Source organism: Lepidochelys kempii, chromosome 7 (assembly GCF_965140265.1).
Source record: "Lepidochelys kempii isolate rLepKem1 chromosome 7, rLepKem1.hap2, whole genome shotgun sequence".
Classification (NCBI taxonomy): domain Eukaryota; kingdom Metazoa; phylum Chordata; order Testudines; family Cheloniidae; genus Lepidochelys; species Lepidochelys kempii.
The window spans coordinates 20,827,998-20,844,953 of NC_133262.1; the positions used below are offsets into that span (position 1 = coordinate 20,827,998).

The following is a 16,956-nucleotide window of genomic DNA, read 5'->3' on the forward strand; positions in this document are numbered from 1 at the left end:
ATCTTCCCTGTTCTTGAAGAACAGTGGGCGAGAGTCCAACCAGAAGAAGGGAGAAGGGACAAAGGCAAAAAGGATTAAAGTTCAGTGGTGCAATGGTGGCATCTGAATTAAACAACACAGACATCCCCAGTTTTGTCGGGAAGTGGACATTGGACTCCTGGGTGGGGCTCAGGATCACTTGAGACCTTCTTAGAGAGGCAAAGCTGATACTGTAGCTTTCCCAGAACATTCCCTCCGCCTCCAACCCTGATGTGCTATTAGGTATCAGCCATATCAGTCAACCTTGGCCGTTTTAAATCCATATGGTGAAATCAACTCAGCTGAAACACAAACTTAGCTGAGCAGAAGCAGAGGCTCCTCCTGAATATATTAATTTGTTAATGTTTGCATAGTGCTTTGAAGATGAAAAGGGCTACATTACAGTTAAGTAGTAGCTCTGGGCACAACCCTGAAGCCTTTACTCAGTACTTAGACTGGCAAAACTCCAAAAGGAAGTTAATGGCTTGTTTGCCTAAGTAAGGATCGAGTAAGAAAGGGGTGGGGACTTCAGAGTTTGGCTCCAAATGAATACGACTACCTTGCGCTTACAGAGCACCAAGAGGTATATGTCTCCTTTCACCAAGGATCTGAAATCACTTTACAAAGATGGGGAAGCAGATATGGAGAAGTTAAGGCTACATCTACACTACAGACCTTACAGGGGCACAGCTGTGCTGCTGTAAGGTCTCCTGTGTAGTTGCTCTATGCCAGCAGGATAATTAAACTAACAAGCAGGGGTAGCTATGTCAGCAGGAGAGCGTCTCCTACCAGCACAACGCTGTCCACACCAGCGCTTTTGTCAGTAAAACTTTTGTCTGTCAGGGCAGTGTTTTTTTCACACCCCGGACCAACAAAAGTTTTACTGACGTAAGTGCTAGTGTAGCCATAGCTGATCTTGCCCAGGTTCACACAGTCTGTAGCTCAGCTGCAAATAGAATCCAGGTCTCCTGACTCCTAGTCCCTTGAGCCAACCACTTGATTCCCACGGTCCCCTTCTCATTTGGAAATCACTGCCAAGGAGAAAAAATAAAGAAATTTGTTGTTAGCAAAGTTGGCAGCATCACCCATAAGTCTGGGTCAGGACCAGAGTGTGGGAAGAACCCCTGGGATTCCCACTTCTTGGGACCATGGATGTCAGATAAGGAGGCAAATGCATTAGATGTCTGCGTGGGTGTGACTGGTGCTCTGTCTCCTGTTACTTCATTCATGATACAAGTGGAGGAGGCTGCAGATGGGGAAATGACAAGCCGTCAACAGTTGCTAAGGGAGTTAGAAGGAGCAAAGGAAATTCCCATTCTCTACCCTAATGAAACTGAAGAGGCATGACATTGCCCCGTCAATACCATTCAGCTTTAGTAAAGGTGCAGCCAGATCCAAGTTCCCATAGTCCTCTTGCCAGCAGACTGTGTCCCTAAGAAATAGATGCTTGACATTGTCAGGGTCCGTTCCCTTATCCCCCGCCCCCCACCATTATACCAACTGGTCTGCTCCTCGTCTACCCTGCAGCTTCTGCCTCTGGGGGTAGATATGACCAAAAAAACAGAAAACTCTTCCAGGGCAGCATAAACTCCTCATGCTTCATGACTAATCCTTCTGATATGCATCCAAAGCCCAGGTCCCAGTTCCATTACCCATGCCATAGACACACACACGATCACTCTGAACTCAGCCCCCCAGCCCATGCTCAGTATTTTGGTGCTCTATGACATCCATTTCCAGCAGGTCCTGGAGTTGCTATCTACTTGTCTTGGACCATATGAAAACTCCTAGTGCCAGTGTAACATATTCTCACAAATTCTTTTTCTGGCAGAACATGGACAGCGGAAGGCAGAGATGCTCCCATTGGTCCATACTGTTATACTGAATGCCAGCGCAGACAACCCAAACCTCTTAGAAGGACACAATACATGCATCACAAACAGCTGATCTCTCAACTCCCAGGGTCCATCTGGTGTGTGGGTAGCTGCACGATCAGCAGAGGGGACTATGACGCATGATGCTATTTCTGGATCGCTGCTTTATAATTTTGTATTTAACCTCTAGACCTTTGTTTTCTGCGGGCCAAAACCTTCCCTGGGGAAAGCTATCACTGAGGTCAATAAACCAAATCACATGGTCTTTGGGCAGTCATATTCCCTTTGATTTCAGTGGCAGCTTTGTCTGAAGGCTTTTCTACACTGAGGGTATGTCTACACAGCAAAGAAAAACCCAGGACTACTTAGTAATCCACCTCACCAAGAAACAGTAGCTAGGTTGATGGGAGAATTCTCCTATCAACCTAGTGCTGTCTACACCAGGATTAGGTTAATTTAACTGCATTGTTCGGGGTGTGGATTTTTCACATCCCTGAGTGACAGTTATACCGACCTAATTTCCTAGTGTAGACCAGCCCACAGACAAAGGAATGTATATTTGATTCTCTGACCAGCCTGATAGTCACTCAAAGACAACGAAGGTCCAAATTTACAGGTAAGTAGTAAACAGGATCATCGAGACAGCAGGGGTGTAGATGGCAGGGAACAGAACAATTTGCATTTTAGCAAAAATAAGTGGTGGGGGGAAAAGAGTATGGAGCCTCCTTCACCACCAGAATCCATGCTTCCTCCCTGCTTGAATACACTTAACTTTGAGGGGTAATCCTCAGAAGAATCCATGTCAAAGGTTCACTGGTCTATAAAGACAGGAGACCTCAATATCAAGTGATGAGCAATTGAATCAACTGATTGTATACAATATTACGGTGTTATAAAAGTGTATAGAGTGAGGTCTTTTCTGAAAGCTAATGACAGACTGGTGATTAAATCATTGTGAAAGGTATATAGTACACTGCATAAGGATTTATGGAATCTCATTCCTATTGGGCTGTACAGTCTACCCCGACAGAAGGGAAGGTCACAGCTATCTACCTGTCTTCTGTGTAAATTAATCATGGTGAAATCAGAAACAATGGAAGCCCCATTTACATAGAAATCCTACCAGGGGATGGGGAAGCCCACTGGAAGGGAAGAACAACATGAGCTGATCCTGCTTTTTGAAACAAGTTCACTGAACTTTGGAACATATAAGCAAGGACAGAAGCCATCTTTGGCATCCATCATGAGACAGACACCAGGTAACAGAGCTCTTGAAAGCTGAGAAAGATGGCTCCTACAACCAAGGTGGGGGGCAGTTTGAAGTCTCTGGAACAGAATATAGGAGAGAAACCTCCTTAGGCAAAGAAGACAAGGGAAGCCAGCATCTTGTACTTTTGTGGAAGGTCCTGGCTGAGGGAAAGATAGCCATAGCTGAGAAGAAGCATGACTGAGGAGAGAAGCCATCTTGAACAAAGCCTGTATCTTGCTAGATTAAGTTTTAGACTTTTAGATGAATATTTGGTTTTATTTTACTTGTAACTCTTTCTATATCCATTCCTTACATTTTAACTCTCTTAACTCCATGTATATTTTGTTAAGAAATTTATTTCATTTTTACCTTAAACCAACTCAGTGCTGTGTTTAAAGGGAAGGGTGTATTTACCCCCAGTTAAGTTATTAAGCTGTGATGTGTTTTGTCTCTTTAGAGGAGCAAACAAACCATATTGTTTCTCTGAACTGTCCAGTAAAGAGCTTGAGATTGCAGAGCACGTGGTTTGGGGAAAGTGTGAGACTGGGGTGTGTTGGGGTGTGTTGGGGTGACCCTGCTGGTTGTAACCAAGGCTGGTAGAAGCCAGAGAGGGGCTCCTGAGGTCAGAGCTGCTAAACCAGGGCTGGCTGCACAGCACACAGACACTCAGGATGTGATCTGCATGCTGGTAGGCTGGTTGGGAGCTACCAAAGCAAAGCATTGCAAAGCACCCAAGGTTGCAGGGCAGGCAGTGACAAAACCCCTCACTGGTTTGGCTAGCACCCCAAAATGTAAGAGTGTCATCTGAAAATTTTATAAGCATTCTCTCCACTCCATTATCCAAGTCATAAATGAAAATATTGAATAGTGCCAGACTCCGGTACATCACTAGATACTTCCTCTCAGTTCGACAGTGAACCATTGATAACTACTCTCTTTCAACCAGTTTTGCATGCACCTTATAGTAATTCTATCTAGACCACATTTTCATAGTTTGTTTATGACACTGTTATGTAGGACTCTGTTAAAAGCCTTAAAAACAAGATATATCACATCTGCAGCTTTCCCCTTATCCACTATGCCAGTAACCATGTCAAAGAAGGAAATTAGGTTGGTTTGGCATGAATTATTCTTGACAAATCCACGCTGCCTATTCATTATAACCCTGTTATCCTCCAGATGCTTACAAACTGATTGTTTAATTTGTTCCAGCATCTTTCCAGGTATTAAAGTTAGGGTGACTGGTCTATAATTTCCCAGGTCCTCTTTGTTCCTGTTTTTAAAGATAGATATTATGTTTGCCCTTCTCCAGTCCTCTGGGACCTCACTCAGCCTCCACAAGTTCCTGAAGATAATTGCTAATGGTTACAAGATTGCTTCAACTAGTTCATTAAGTACCTTAGGATGAATTTCATCAGGCCCTGCTGACTTGAATACATCTAATTTATCTAAATATGCTTTAATCTGTTCTGTCCCTATTTTGACTTGCATTCCTTACCCCTTGTTGTTAATATTGATTACCCATTAATTACCCATAACTCACTGAATCTGGGGGCAGGAGGATGAGGGGGAGGAAGGGAAGTTACTCTCCTTTTCCTCACATGCCTGAAAAGTCTGTGCATAATGTGAATATTTTGCTGCACAGTGTTGCAAGGTCCTGTTCTGGGCTTGATTAAATCACAGGATTCTTTGCTGGAATAGAAAATACTCCTAGCCTCCTTAGCCCTTGACACAAAATGTTTGTTTTGCTTCCAGTCTCCCAGCACATACAGTAGATAACACAGAAAACACTCAATATAGTTGGAGTTCACTGCAAGGGGAATGGAGAAGAGAATTAGTGCATAGCGAAACAAAAGCTCACTTGCAACTTTTCCTTCTGCATTGCTTGGTATGTGTTATTTCTCAACCAGAGTAAGGAGGAAATCATGCGATTAATTAGTCCAACACTGGTGTTCAATGCACAGGGCAAAACCCACCTCTGGTGGCCATAAGTGAGTTAATATCCAACTCCATTTCTTTTCATCCCTACCCCATCCTCATTCTGCTCATCAAAGGGGATGACAGCCTTTTCCCTAGACCTATATAGGCACCATCCACACAGGTACACTCACACAGAAGCACATTTACAGAAGCAGTCATTTGTGTCCTGCCTGAAGGTACAGGATCCCACAAGAACACAGATCTCCCTGTGAGGTTGTGAATTTAAATCAAAAGCCGTAAACACAGAGTGCAGACTAATAGTAATTGTCCTGCAGGAGCACTCTAGTGTTAATGCTGACAAATGTCCAACACAAGGGACCTAATTTTGTCGTCAGATACCTGGTTGCAATCCTTATTGAAACCAATGAAAGCTGCACCTTTGTATCTGAGGGTAGAACTGGGCTCCTGAGTTACACCCGTGTTTCTAAGGGTATATTTATGCCCAGTATTCTGAAGTCTGTGCTAGAGAATTTAGGCTCAAAAGTTGCATCACTTTCAGAGTGTCATTTTCCATGAGACTTTGCAGGTTACACAATTCCTGCAGATGCTGTACATCTCCATGAAAATGCCAATCTCCTGTGACTCCCTCATGGATCTCAGCAACGGCCAGATCCTACATTCCTTGTGAACCATGAAACTCCCATTCACTTCAAAGGGGATTTGTGGTGTGCATGATTGGATCAACAATCTGCACCCCCTACATGCACATGCATTCACATAACACTCATATGCCCGCGCACATATGTACACACACATACACTTCATTAGCACCTCCACTGAATAATTTAGAATTCCCAGGGCTCACAGCTCATTCAGCTTGTTTTGTGAAGCTTACAGTCGCTGTCTTTCCTCTACATGCATTTAGGGACTGTTCCTACAGGCTTAATTCACCCAAGTGGGGCCACTTTTATATGAATCAGGGCTGCAGGCTGGGCGCCCACTGGGAACGTACTGTAGGTCTCTTGCAGCCGCAGGAGGGGAAGGAAGAATACTCATTCCAAATGCTAATTGCACTTTGTGATTCCTGACTGCAGTTCTTCTGTGCTTGCAAGTTCTCATTTCTTTTTTCCTTTTGCTCCAAACAGACAATTTAATCTGCCTGAGAGAACCTTTTGACAGTGTATCGGTCTGTAACAAGCTCCTGCTGGGAGCAGCTGGACTGGTATGCAAGGATTGGAAAGGCAGACCTTTCCCTTCAGAGAAAGCCAGGAAACAGAAGGTTACTAGCTCAAGACAGGGAGTTCAGGCTGAACCTGGCATGGGTCTACGGAGCAGCGGCGGCATCTCTCCACCCTATCCTCAAATTTGGCCTTCAAACCTTCAAACATTCTGGGCTGTTGCCCACTGCATGAGATGTCATCATGAATGAGTATAACTCTCAGAGCTTGTGTAATTAAATTGCTGCCTGGAATTTGCTGAGCCTACGACCCACCTTCTGTGCATATAAGGCAGGCCAGAGAATCCACCCAAGAAAGAAAGCTAATGGAGCTGCTTCACCCAGCGAACCATCTTTGGCGCTATAAGAGTAAATGTGTTGATGGGCTAGAGCGGGGGAGGAGGGGGATGGATGACAGGACACACAGGCACCCTTCCCCATCAGTGTACACATAAGGCAGCTATAATTTAGCCCCCAGAGCTCCAGTGCATGAGGAGAGTGGAAGGACAGCTAGAGCTGACCAAACCCAAGGGGGAGTGTCTGCATGTGGCTGGGCATAGCTAGACCCCAGCACCCTGAGCACTGACCAGCACTGTAAGGGTATGTCTACACTACGGAATAAGGTCGAATTTATAGAAGTCGGTTTTTTAGAAATCGGTTTTATATATTCGAGTGTGTGTGTCCCCACAGAAAATGCTCTAAGTGCATTAAGTGCATTAACTCGGCGGAGCGCTTCCACAGTACCGAGGCTAAAATCGACTTCCGGAGCGTTGCACTGTGGGTAGCTATCCCACAGTTCCCACAGTCTCCGCTGCCCATTGGAATTCTGGGTTGAGATCCCAATGCCTGATGGGGCTAAAACATTGTCGCGGGTGGTTCTGGGTACATATCGTCAGGCCCCCGTTCCCTCCCTCCCTCCGTGAAAGCAAGGGCAGACAATCGTTTCGCGCCTTTTTTCCTGAGTTACCTGTGCAGACACCATACCATGGCAAGCATGGAGCCCACTCAGGTAACCGTCACCCTATGTCTCCTGGGTGCTGGCAGACGTGGTACGGCATTGCTACACAGTAGCAGCAACCCCTTGCCTTGTGGCAGCAGACAGTACAGTACGACTGGTAGCCGTCATCGTCATGTCCGAGGTGCTCCTGGCCACGTCGGCTGGGAGTGCCTGGACAGACATGGGCGCAGGGACTAAATTTGGAGTGACTTGACCAGGTCATTCTCTTTAGTCCTGCAGTCAGTCCTATTAAACCGTCTTATGGTGAGCAGGCAGGCGATATGGATTGCTAGCAGTCGTACTGTACCATCTTCTGCCGGGTAGCCAAGAGATGAGGATGGTTAGCAGTCGTACTGTACCATCTTCTGCCGAGCAGCCATGAGATGTGGATGGCATGCAGTCCTTCTGCACCATCTGCTGCCAGCCAAAGATGTAAAAGATAGATGGAGTGGATCAAAACAAGAAATAGACCAGATTTGTTCTGTATTCATTTGCTTCCCCCCCCCCGCCCCCGTCTAGGGGGCTCATTCTTCTAGGTCACACTGCAGTCACTCACAGAGAATGTGCAGCGAGGTAAATCTAGCCATGCATCAATCAGAGGCCAGGCTAACCTCCTTGTTCCAATAAGAACAATAACTTAGGTGCACCATTTCTTATTGGAACCCTCCGTGAAGTCCTGCCTGAAATACTCCTTGATGTAAAGACACCCCCTTTGTTGATTTTAGCTCCCTGAAGCCAACCCTGTAAGCCGTGTCGTCAGTCGCCCCTCCCTCCGTCAGAACAACGGCAGACAATTGTTCCGCGCCTTTTTTCTGTGCGGACGCCATACCAAGGCAAGCATGGAGGCCGCTCAGCTCACTTTGGCAATTAGGAGCACATTAAACACCACACGCATTATCCAGCAGTATATGCAGCACCAGAACCGGGCAAAGTGATACCAGGCGAGGAGACGACATCAGCGCGGTCACGTGAGTGATCAGGACATGGACACAGATTTCTCTGAAAGCATGGGCCCTGCCAATGCATGCATCATGGTGCTAATGGGGCAGGTTCATGCTGTGGAACGCCGATTCTGGGCTCGGGAAACAAGCACAGACTGGTGGGACCGCATAGTGTTGCAGGTCTGGGACGATTCCCAGTGGCTGCGAAACTTTCACATGCGTAAGGGCACTTTCATGGAACTTTGTGACTTGCTTTCCCCTGCCCTGAGGCGCATGAATACCAAGATGAGAGCAGCCCTCACAGTTGAGAAGCGAGTGGCGATAGCCCTGTGGAAGCTTGCAACGCCAGACAGCTACCAGTCAGTTGGGAATCAATTTGGAGTGGGCAAATCTACTGTTGGGGCAGCTGTGATGCAAGTAGCCCACGCAATCAAAGATCTGCTGATACAAGGGTAGTGACCCTGGGAAATGTGCAGGTCATAGTGGATGGCTTTGCTGCAATGGGATTCCCTAACTGTGGTGGGGCCATAGACGGAACCCATATCCCTTGGCACCGGAGCACCAAGCTGCCGAGTACATAAACCGCAAAGGGTACTTTTCGATAGTGCTGCAAGCTCTGGTGGATCACAAGGGACGTTTCACCAACATCAACGTGGGATGGCCGGGAAAGGTACATGACGCTCGCATCTTCAGGAACTCTGGTCTGTTTCAAAAGCTGCAGGAAGCTTTATTCCCAGACCAGAAAATAACTGTTGGGGATCTTGAAATGCCTATATGTATCCTTGGGGACCCAGCCTACCCCTTAATGCCATGGCTCATGAAGCCGTACACAGGCAGCCTGGACAGTAGTCAGGAGCTGTTCAACTACAGGCTGAGCAAGTGTAGAATGGTGGTAATGTGCATTTGGACGTTTAAAGGCGCGCTGGCGCAGTTTACTGACTCGCTTAGACCTCAGTGAAACCAATATTCCCACTGTTATTACTGCTTGCTGTGTGCTCCACAATATCTGTGAGAGTAAGGGGGAGACGTTTATGGCGGGGTGGGAGGTTGAGGCAAATCGCCTGGCTGCTGGTTACGTGCAGCCAGACACCAGGGCGGTTAGAAGAGCATAGGAGGGCGCGGTACGCATCAGAGAAGCTTTGAAAACCAGTTTCATGACTGGACAGGCTACGGTGTGAAAGTTCTGTTTGTTTCTCCTTGATGAAACACCCTGCCCCTTGGTTCACTCTACTTCCCTGTAAGCTAACCACCCGCCCCTCCTCCCTTCAATCACCGCTTGCGGAGGCAATAAAGTCATTGTTGCTTCACATTCATGCATTCTTTATTCATTCATCACACAAATAGGGGGATGACTACCAAGGTAGCCCAGGAGGGGTGGTGGAGGAGGGAAGGAAAATGCCACACAGCACTTTAAGCACAGCACTTTAAAAGTTTACAACTTTAAAATTTATTGAATGACAGCCTTCTTTTTTTTGGGCAATCCTCTGTGGTGGAGTGGCTGGTGGGCCGGAGGCCCCCCCACCGCGTTCTTGGGCATCTGGGTGTGGAGGCTATGGAACTTGGGGAGGAGGGCGGTTGGTTACAGAGGGGCTGCAGTGGCAGTCTGTGCTCCATCTGCCTTTGCTGCAGCTCAACCATACACTGGAGCATACTGGTTTGGTCCTCCAGCAGCCTCAGCATTGAATCCTGCCTCCTCTCATCACGCTGCCGCCACATTTGAGCTTCAGCCCTCTCTTCAGCCTGCCACTTACTCTCTTCAGCCCGCCACTTACTCTCTTCAGCCCGCCACCTCTCCTCCCGGTCATTTTGTGCTTTCCTGCACTCTGACATTATTTGCCTCCACGCATTCGTCTGTGCTCTGTCAGTGTGGGAGGACAGCATGAGCTCGGAGAACATTTCATCGCGAGTGCGTTTTTTTTTCTTTCTAAGCTTCACTAGCCTCTGGGAAGGAGAAGATCCTGTGATCATTGAAACACATGCAGCTGGTGGAGAAAAAAAAAGGGACAGCGGTATTTAAAAAGACACATTTTATAAAACAGTGGCTACACTCTTTCAGGGTAAACCTTGCTGTTAACATTACATACATAGCACATGTGCTTTCGTTACAAGGTCGCATTTTGCCTCCCCCCACCGCGTTGCTACCCCCTCAACCCTCCCCTCTCCCCGTGGCTAACAGCGGGGAACATTTCTGTTTAGCCACAGGCAAACAGCCCAGCAGGAATGGGCTCCTCTGAGTGTCCCCTGAAGAAAAGCACTCTATTTCAACCAGGTGACCATGAATTATATCTCACTCTCCTGAGGATAACACAGAGAGATAAAAAATGGATGTTGTTTGAATGCCAGCAAACATACACTGCAATGCTTTGTTCTACAATGATTCCCGAGTACGTGTTACTGGCCTGGACTGGTAAAGCGTCCTACCATGAAGGATGCAATAAGGCTGCCCTCCCCAGAAACCTTTTGCAAAGGCTTTGGGAGTACATCCAGGAGAACCATGAATGCCAGGGCAAAGTAATCCTTTCACATGCTTGCTTTTAAACCATGTATAGTATTTTAAAAGGTACACTCACCAGAGGTCCCTTCTCCGCCTGCTGGGTCCAGGAGGCAGCCTTGGGTGGGTTCGGGGGGTACTGGCTCCAGGTCCAGGGTGAGAAACAGTTCCTGGCTGTCGGGAAAACCGGTTTCTCCGCTTGCTTGCTGTGAGCTACCTACAACCTCCTCCTCCTCCTCATCTTCTTCGTCCCCAAAACCTGCTTCCATATTGCCTCCATCTCCATTGAAGGAGTCAAACAACACGGCTGGGGTAGTGGTGGCTGAACCCCCTAAAATGGCATGCAGCTCATCATAGAAGCGGCATGTTTGGGGCTCTGACCCGGAGCGGCCGTTCGCCTCTCTGGTTTTCTGGTAGGCTTGCGTCAGCTCCTTCAGTTTCACGCGGCACTGCTTCGGGTCCCTGTTATGGCCTCTGTCCTTCATGCCCTGGGAGATTTTGACAAAGGTTTTGGCATTTCGAAAACTGGAACGGAGTTCTGATAGCACGGATTCCTCTCCCCAAACAGCGATCAGATCCCGTACCTCCCGTTCGGTCCATGCTGGAGCTCTTTTGTGATTCTGGGACTCCATCATGGTCACCTCTGCTGATGAGCTCTGCATGGTCACCTGCAGCTTGCCACGCTGGCCAAACAGGAAATGAGATTCAAAAGTTACCGTCGAATTGTGTCCACAGTACCCCAAATTCAAGCCGGCAAGGCCGATTTAAGCGCTAATCCACTTGTCAGGGGTGGAGTAAGGAAATCGATTTTAAGAGCCCTTTAAGTCGAAATAAAGGGCTTCATCGTGTGGACAGGTGCAGGTTTACATCAATTTAATGCTGCTAAATTCGACCTAAAGTCCTAGTGTAGACCAGGGCTAAGTGTGGTAAGAATTACTTCACTTTCCCCAGCACCTAGAAGGCTTCGCATAGGTACTGCTGCTCCGATAGCAAACTCCAACTCCCGACCAGCCCAGCTCTGCCTCTTATGTGGCATAATTTAGCCCAGTGGTTCTCAAACCATCAGTCATCCTCACCGCCTGGCCTGAGGGTCACAGGATGAACCCAACCGGGGGGAGCCAGTGTGTTTGGGTGCAGATATCTATGGGTCTATGGGAAGGTCTCTCTCTTACAAGATTGTTCAGATTATGAAAGAGCTAGGGAACGTACTTTGAACCTACAGACTCATCTGAATGCAGCCCCCTGTATCGTCCAGTGGTTGAGCTATTTCTGGACTAGCTTATAGACCCTTCCCTACTGCCTATGACAATTTGACCTGTCTTTTAGGGTTTCGAAAAGCTGTGATGTGCCAGCATCTGGGTTTCTTATGTAGGTCTGCCACCTGGCTGTCAGAGGGATTAATCAGTTTATATGCTAGCTTTGACCCTGCTGGAGAGAGAGGCTCCATCTGTCCTTGCTGTGACCTTTAATGACTCGGGCACCAGGCCCAAGTATTTTTGTTCTAGCGTCAAGTGGGTTTATTCGTGGCTGATTAAATAATCAGGCGAAGTGTTGCTGGTTTAAGTAAACATTTTTAGGCCTCTCCTGAATGTGTTCACTGAGTGGATAATAATGATCAGAACACTTTATGCTAATATTGCACCTTTCATCCAATGCCATCAAAATGCTTCACAATCATGGAATTCATTATTAATATCTTTGTTTTTAGAGAAGGGGAAATGAAGGCACATAGAGGTGAAGTGATTCAAGCTAAGGGCTCATGAGTCATTGGCAGAGCAGAGAATAGAACCCAGCACTCCTGACGGCCAGTCCTTGGCTCTAATAACTGGACAACATCACATGCAGAAGCAACAATAGAGCTTCTCAGTCTCAGATGCTGAACTTGGAGCTCCCTGCCTCCCAGGCAATTCCCTTCACTCTCCCCCATCCCTTTTGTTGTCCCACAAAGAGGGACTTTGTCTGTGTTTGGTAGTGGATAAGGTGACTGGAAGTTCTGATATTATTGTGACCGTCCCGATATTAGAGGCTTAGTTGCCTATAAAAGACAATGTCACCACCCCCATCCCCCGGAAAAAAAAAGTGTCCCAATTTTCCACACTTGCTATCTGGTCACCTTACTGGAGGAGGTGATGTCACATGGGGCATAAATGGGGTAGAGAGACAGCTGCATGACCCTAGATCCTTCCTAGCCCTTAGGGTAAACATACTCCTGTGAGTTAAGCTGTACTGGATTCCTTGAAAGCTACCTACCATCCTCCCTGCTCCCATGAGCACTGCAGTTGGCAGCAGGAGCTGTTCAAAGGTACAGAGCTGCATGGTCAGGGAATACCATGGGGGCTCAAGAGTCTCTGCTCCCACTGTAATCACATCAGGCAGGAGAGTTCACTCAATCCGGCCCCATGCAGCAGCCACTGGATGACCTTCCCCAAGCCAAGCAGCACATAGCTTTATGATGAGTAAAGGAACAGGGAGAGGGTCATCAAAGAACAAGGGTAAAGACAAAGAAGAAGAAAAAAGTAGATAAAAATACATAGGAAAAGAAAAAATGAGACAAGAAGGGACTCAAAGAGCATATACACAAGGATGGGAGGGAGACTCAGAACAGAAATGGTAGCAACTGCCAGGCATGGCATAAAGCGACTCTGGGGGCTGGCCTTTGCTAATCAAAAGAAGATCTAATCAAAACAAGACAGGAAACCACTGCCTTGAATGTAACCTTGTTTACCCTCTAAAAGAACCCATCAATGCTCTTCTCATGTTGAAACTATCACCAGATGATCCCCCCAAAATGTCATTTTCCATGAGACCCCGCATAGACGAAGTTGGAGAATTTGTAACTTGCCAGTGTGAGGGGTCTGGGACCAGTCAGGAGACCCTCAGGACAGCAAAGATCAGATACCTCATGAGTTGACACACTGGAGCTGTGACCCTTGTCAGGTTTATAAAATGGTATTGTAAACTGTAGATGGGATATTGGTGCCAATCAGCTGTCATGAAGGGAGTTAGAGAAGATGTGCATGGCTTTAAGAAGGTGGCATTAATTTTACTTTGTGGAAGCTCAGCATGATGTTCAAGCATTGTGTGCTTTTGGGTCTAGCTTGTTATATTATCTTGCCAAAAAAAAAAAAAAAAACTCTGAAGACTTTCTCCTACAAACAAACCCCAGCTAAGATGGTGGTTTGGTATGTCTCCATGAACATAGCCTCATGAGAGGCAGCAGTGTCTGATGGATGCAGAATTTTGTTTCTTTTGCACTGAAAATTGCCTGTGTGATGTTTTGTCCATAGCTGTGGACACATTTTCACTCGTCAATTAGCCTAAAGCTCTGTCACAGTGCTATCTTTGAAAAAAGATACATTTTTTAAAAGAAAGATTGGGCCTGTCTGACTTCTGTGTGATGGCCAGTGTGGGGGTATTCAGTAAATATCAGAAGCCTAATCTGAAGAGACCATTCTGATTAGTCTCAGATCATCTGGCCAAATTCTTTGCCGCATAGTTGGAAAATTAGAAGGAATCCAAGTCTGAAAAGCACAAAGGACTGCAGGGTTTGTGTGTGTGCTGTAGACCAGTGTTTCTCAACAACCAGTCTGTGGACCGGCACTAGTTCCTGAGATTTTCCTGACATGCTTTAGGGCAGCAACAAGCCAGTCTCTGGTATCAAAAAGGTTGAGAAACACTGCTGGAGACTGTATGGTGGTGCATTAGCACCAAAGGATAAACCATTCAGCATCCTGAAAACCTATCAGATTCATGCATTTTGAGGGAAAGTTGGCAGCAATTCCTTTTTTATGAAATCCAAAGATATTTTATTTTAAATAGGAATGGATATAGAATAATTTGGGTTGAAAAGAATGTCTGGTTTTTGTACTGTGTTTGTATAGCATCTGGTCTATGACTCGGAGTTCTAGATGCCACAGTAATACAAATAAATAATAACAACAAAGCGGGTCATCTAGTCTATACCCCTGCTTCATGCACAGCAGGAGTGATTTCTTTATTCCACAGTCCTCTCTACCATATAGGTGTCTCGTCTATCTTTGATCTCCAATTACACAGATTCCACAATCACCCTTGGCAGCTTGCTCCATAGTCTAATTGTCCTAACAGAAAGGTTTAACATTTAACCCATATTACCTTGCTACAGTTTAAGCTGATTTTGTCTTGTTCTCTCCTAATAGGCTAACAAGTATAATAGATCCCACACTTCTTTTGCTCTTTTCAGCAATAATAGAAGGTTTTATATACTGTTTCCAACTTGCAAAATAATGGACTAACTAGGTAATAAATCAAGATTTAATTAAAAGATTAATATTTATTTTATTTAATTAAATTATTTAATTTGAGTAAAATATTAATATTAATGCTCTGTAAAGGTTGAGAAATCAAACACCAGTGAATCAGGACATTCTAAAGGGAAGGTGCCAAATTCTGCTCTCAATCACTGCTGTGTAAATCTGGAGTAACTCCATTGGCTTCAACAAATGGGTGGATTTATAGTGAAGGCATGGCAGCTGGTAGATCTGGATTATATCCCTGGCTGTGGTACAGAGTAACAGAGCCTTATGTCAGGAAGTTACTCATTCAACAAGCCTTTGCTTAGTCATCATTAGCTGTGACTTGTTTGTTAGTTTAATTCTCTAAGTCAATGCAGGGCACTCTGAAACCTATTTAAGCAAGTCCACAAAAGGGTGTTGCATCAATATAATTAAATCAACTTAGAGAAATGAGTTCATTAAATCAGTGCAATTTCTGTGTGTAGATTTGGTCTTGGTGGAAATGAAAATGAGGCCCAATGGCTCAGATCTCGTGGAAAGGACTCTTTGCAGTTCCCCGCATACAGTTTCTTCCAATGTCTTCCTTTGGGACAGCAGGTTTGCTCCCTCTCCCACAAGGTAAGAAGCAAGGGCATCAGCCCCCAGAATGTGTTCAATCTCCAAGATCTTGGTGAATCCGGCCAAGACCAAGACTATCCATAATAAGGGGCCTCTTAGTGGTGCTTCTTCTATGGTGCCTCTTAGTCCGCACTAGTTGCCCCTAGTTCCTTGCCAGAATGATTCTGGTGGAACCCTGTGATATGATTCCCCCCAGCTGTTTGCTGCCCCATACAAGAGTGGGGGAGGGTTCTGCAGCATAGAGGGGACATTTGTTAGATATTAGGCCTCAGGATGCTCATTCCCTCAAAAGAATCAAGTGTGATGATATGCAGATGACTTTTTTAAACAATAATTTAAAATCCCACTGAAATAGGACTTTAATAAATTTGGGTATGTGGACAGCTAACAAGTCTGCATCAATGCAACTTCAGATACAATTGAGATCAGAATCTGGACTCCTATTGCCAGTGTTCATCAGTTTCCATTGCCAATCTATTTCCACACTGATCCTGAAGCCAGAAAGAGAATACTGCCATGTCTTAAATCAATCAGATGAAATGTAAAGCAGAGAGATTGGAATTTGTTTTAATCTCTAGAAAAAATGCAATCAGTTGACATGACTACTGGCCTCATGACATTTCCTGTTGCTGCTATTCTTTATAGCAAGACGCAAACTAGCTGACACTGCTGTCCCCAGATTTAATATCAATAGCTACTGGAAAGCAGAGATAGACCCTGGGATCTGAACATCCCTGAAATTTGAACCTGGCTCTGAACTTTCTGGCCATCGTAGGTGGAGTGGCATGCTGCAATGTGGGACAATATACAACAAAGTCCCAAAATGAGGGACAAAAAAGAATTATTCATGCAGGAATCATAAAATGCTGTGGGATTCCTTCCTCTTCAGTAAAGAGTTCCTTCTACAACATCAGCACAGTGAGTCTTATTTTTGATGTAAATACTCAGCAATAAATAGGAGAGCACATCAGATTTGCCTGGAAGGTAGTAACTTTGTGACTAAAATGAGCGTCATCCCCTGAAATGTAAATCAGCTGAGAAGTAGGTTTTGCAGCTCAGGCCCATCTCTGCAATGGGGGGAGACAGTGTTGATTAGGGCAGACGAATGGATCTCTGTGAACAGATTTCTTAGCAAGCTTCAGTCTTGCAGGGGCTATGAGTGATGTGCTGAGCAAAGCAGGATTACGATGTGCTATCAGTTTAGGTGGGGTGGTGGTACTTTAATTGAACTATGGTAGTAAATAAGCCAATAATGCTTTAAATCAGTGGTTTTCAACCTTTTTTCATTTGCAGACCCCTAAAAAATTTCGACTGGAGATGCAGAACCCTTTGGAAATATTAGACTGTCTGAGGGCTCC

The 16,956-nt window shown here is 45.8% G+C and overlaps 1 protein-coding gene across 4 annotated transcripts in view; it reads right to left on the reverse strand.

Moving 5' to 3' along the window:
* Positions 1-9,542: 9,542 nt before the first annotated feature.
* The window catches only part of LSM3 (LSM3 homolog, U6 small nuclear RNA and mRNA degradation associated), a 46,837-nt gene continuing 39,423 nt past the window's right edge, over positions 9,543-16,956 (reverse strand). For all 4 annotated transcript variants that reach the window (XM_073351306.1, XM_073351305.1, XM_073351303.1 and 1 more), the window contains exons 4-5: positions 10,786-11,389; positions 9,543-10,197 (exon numbers count right to left, since the gene is read on the reverse strand). In XM_073351306.1, the coding sequence (XP_073207407.1) occupies positions 9,656-10,197; positions 10,786-11,368 (1,125 nt within the window). In that variant the 5' untranslated portion in view covers positions 11,369-11,389 and the 3' untranslated portion in view covers positions 9,543-9,655. The remainder of the gene's footprint in view (positions 10,198-10,785; positions 11,390-16,956) is intronic.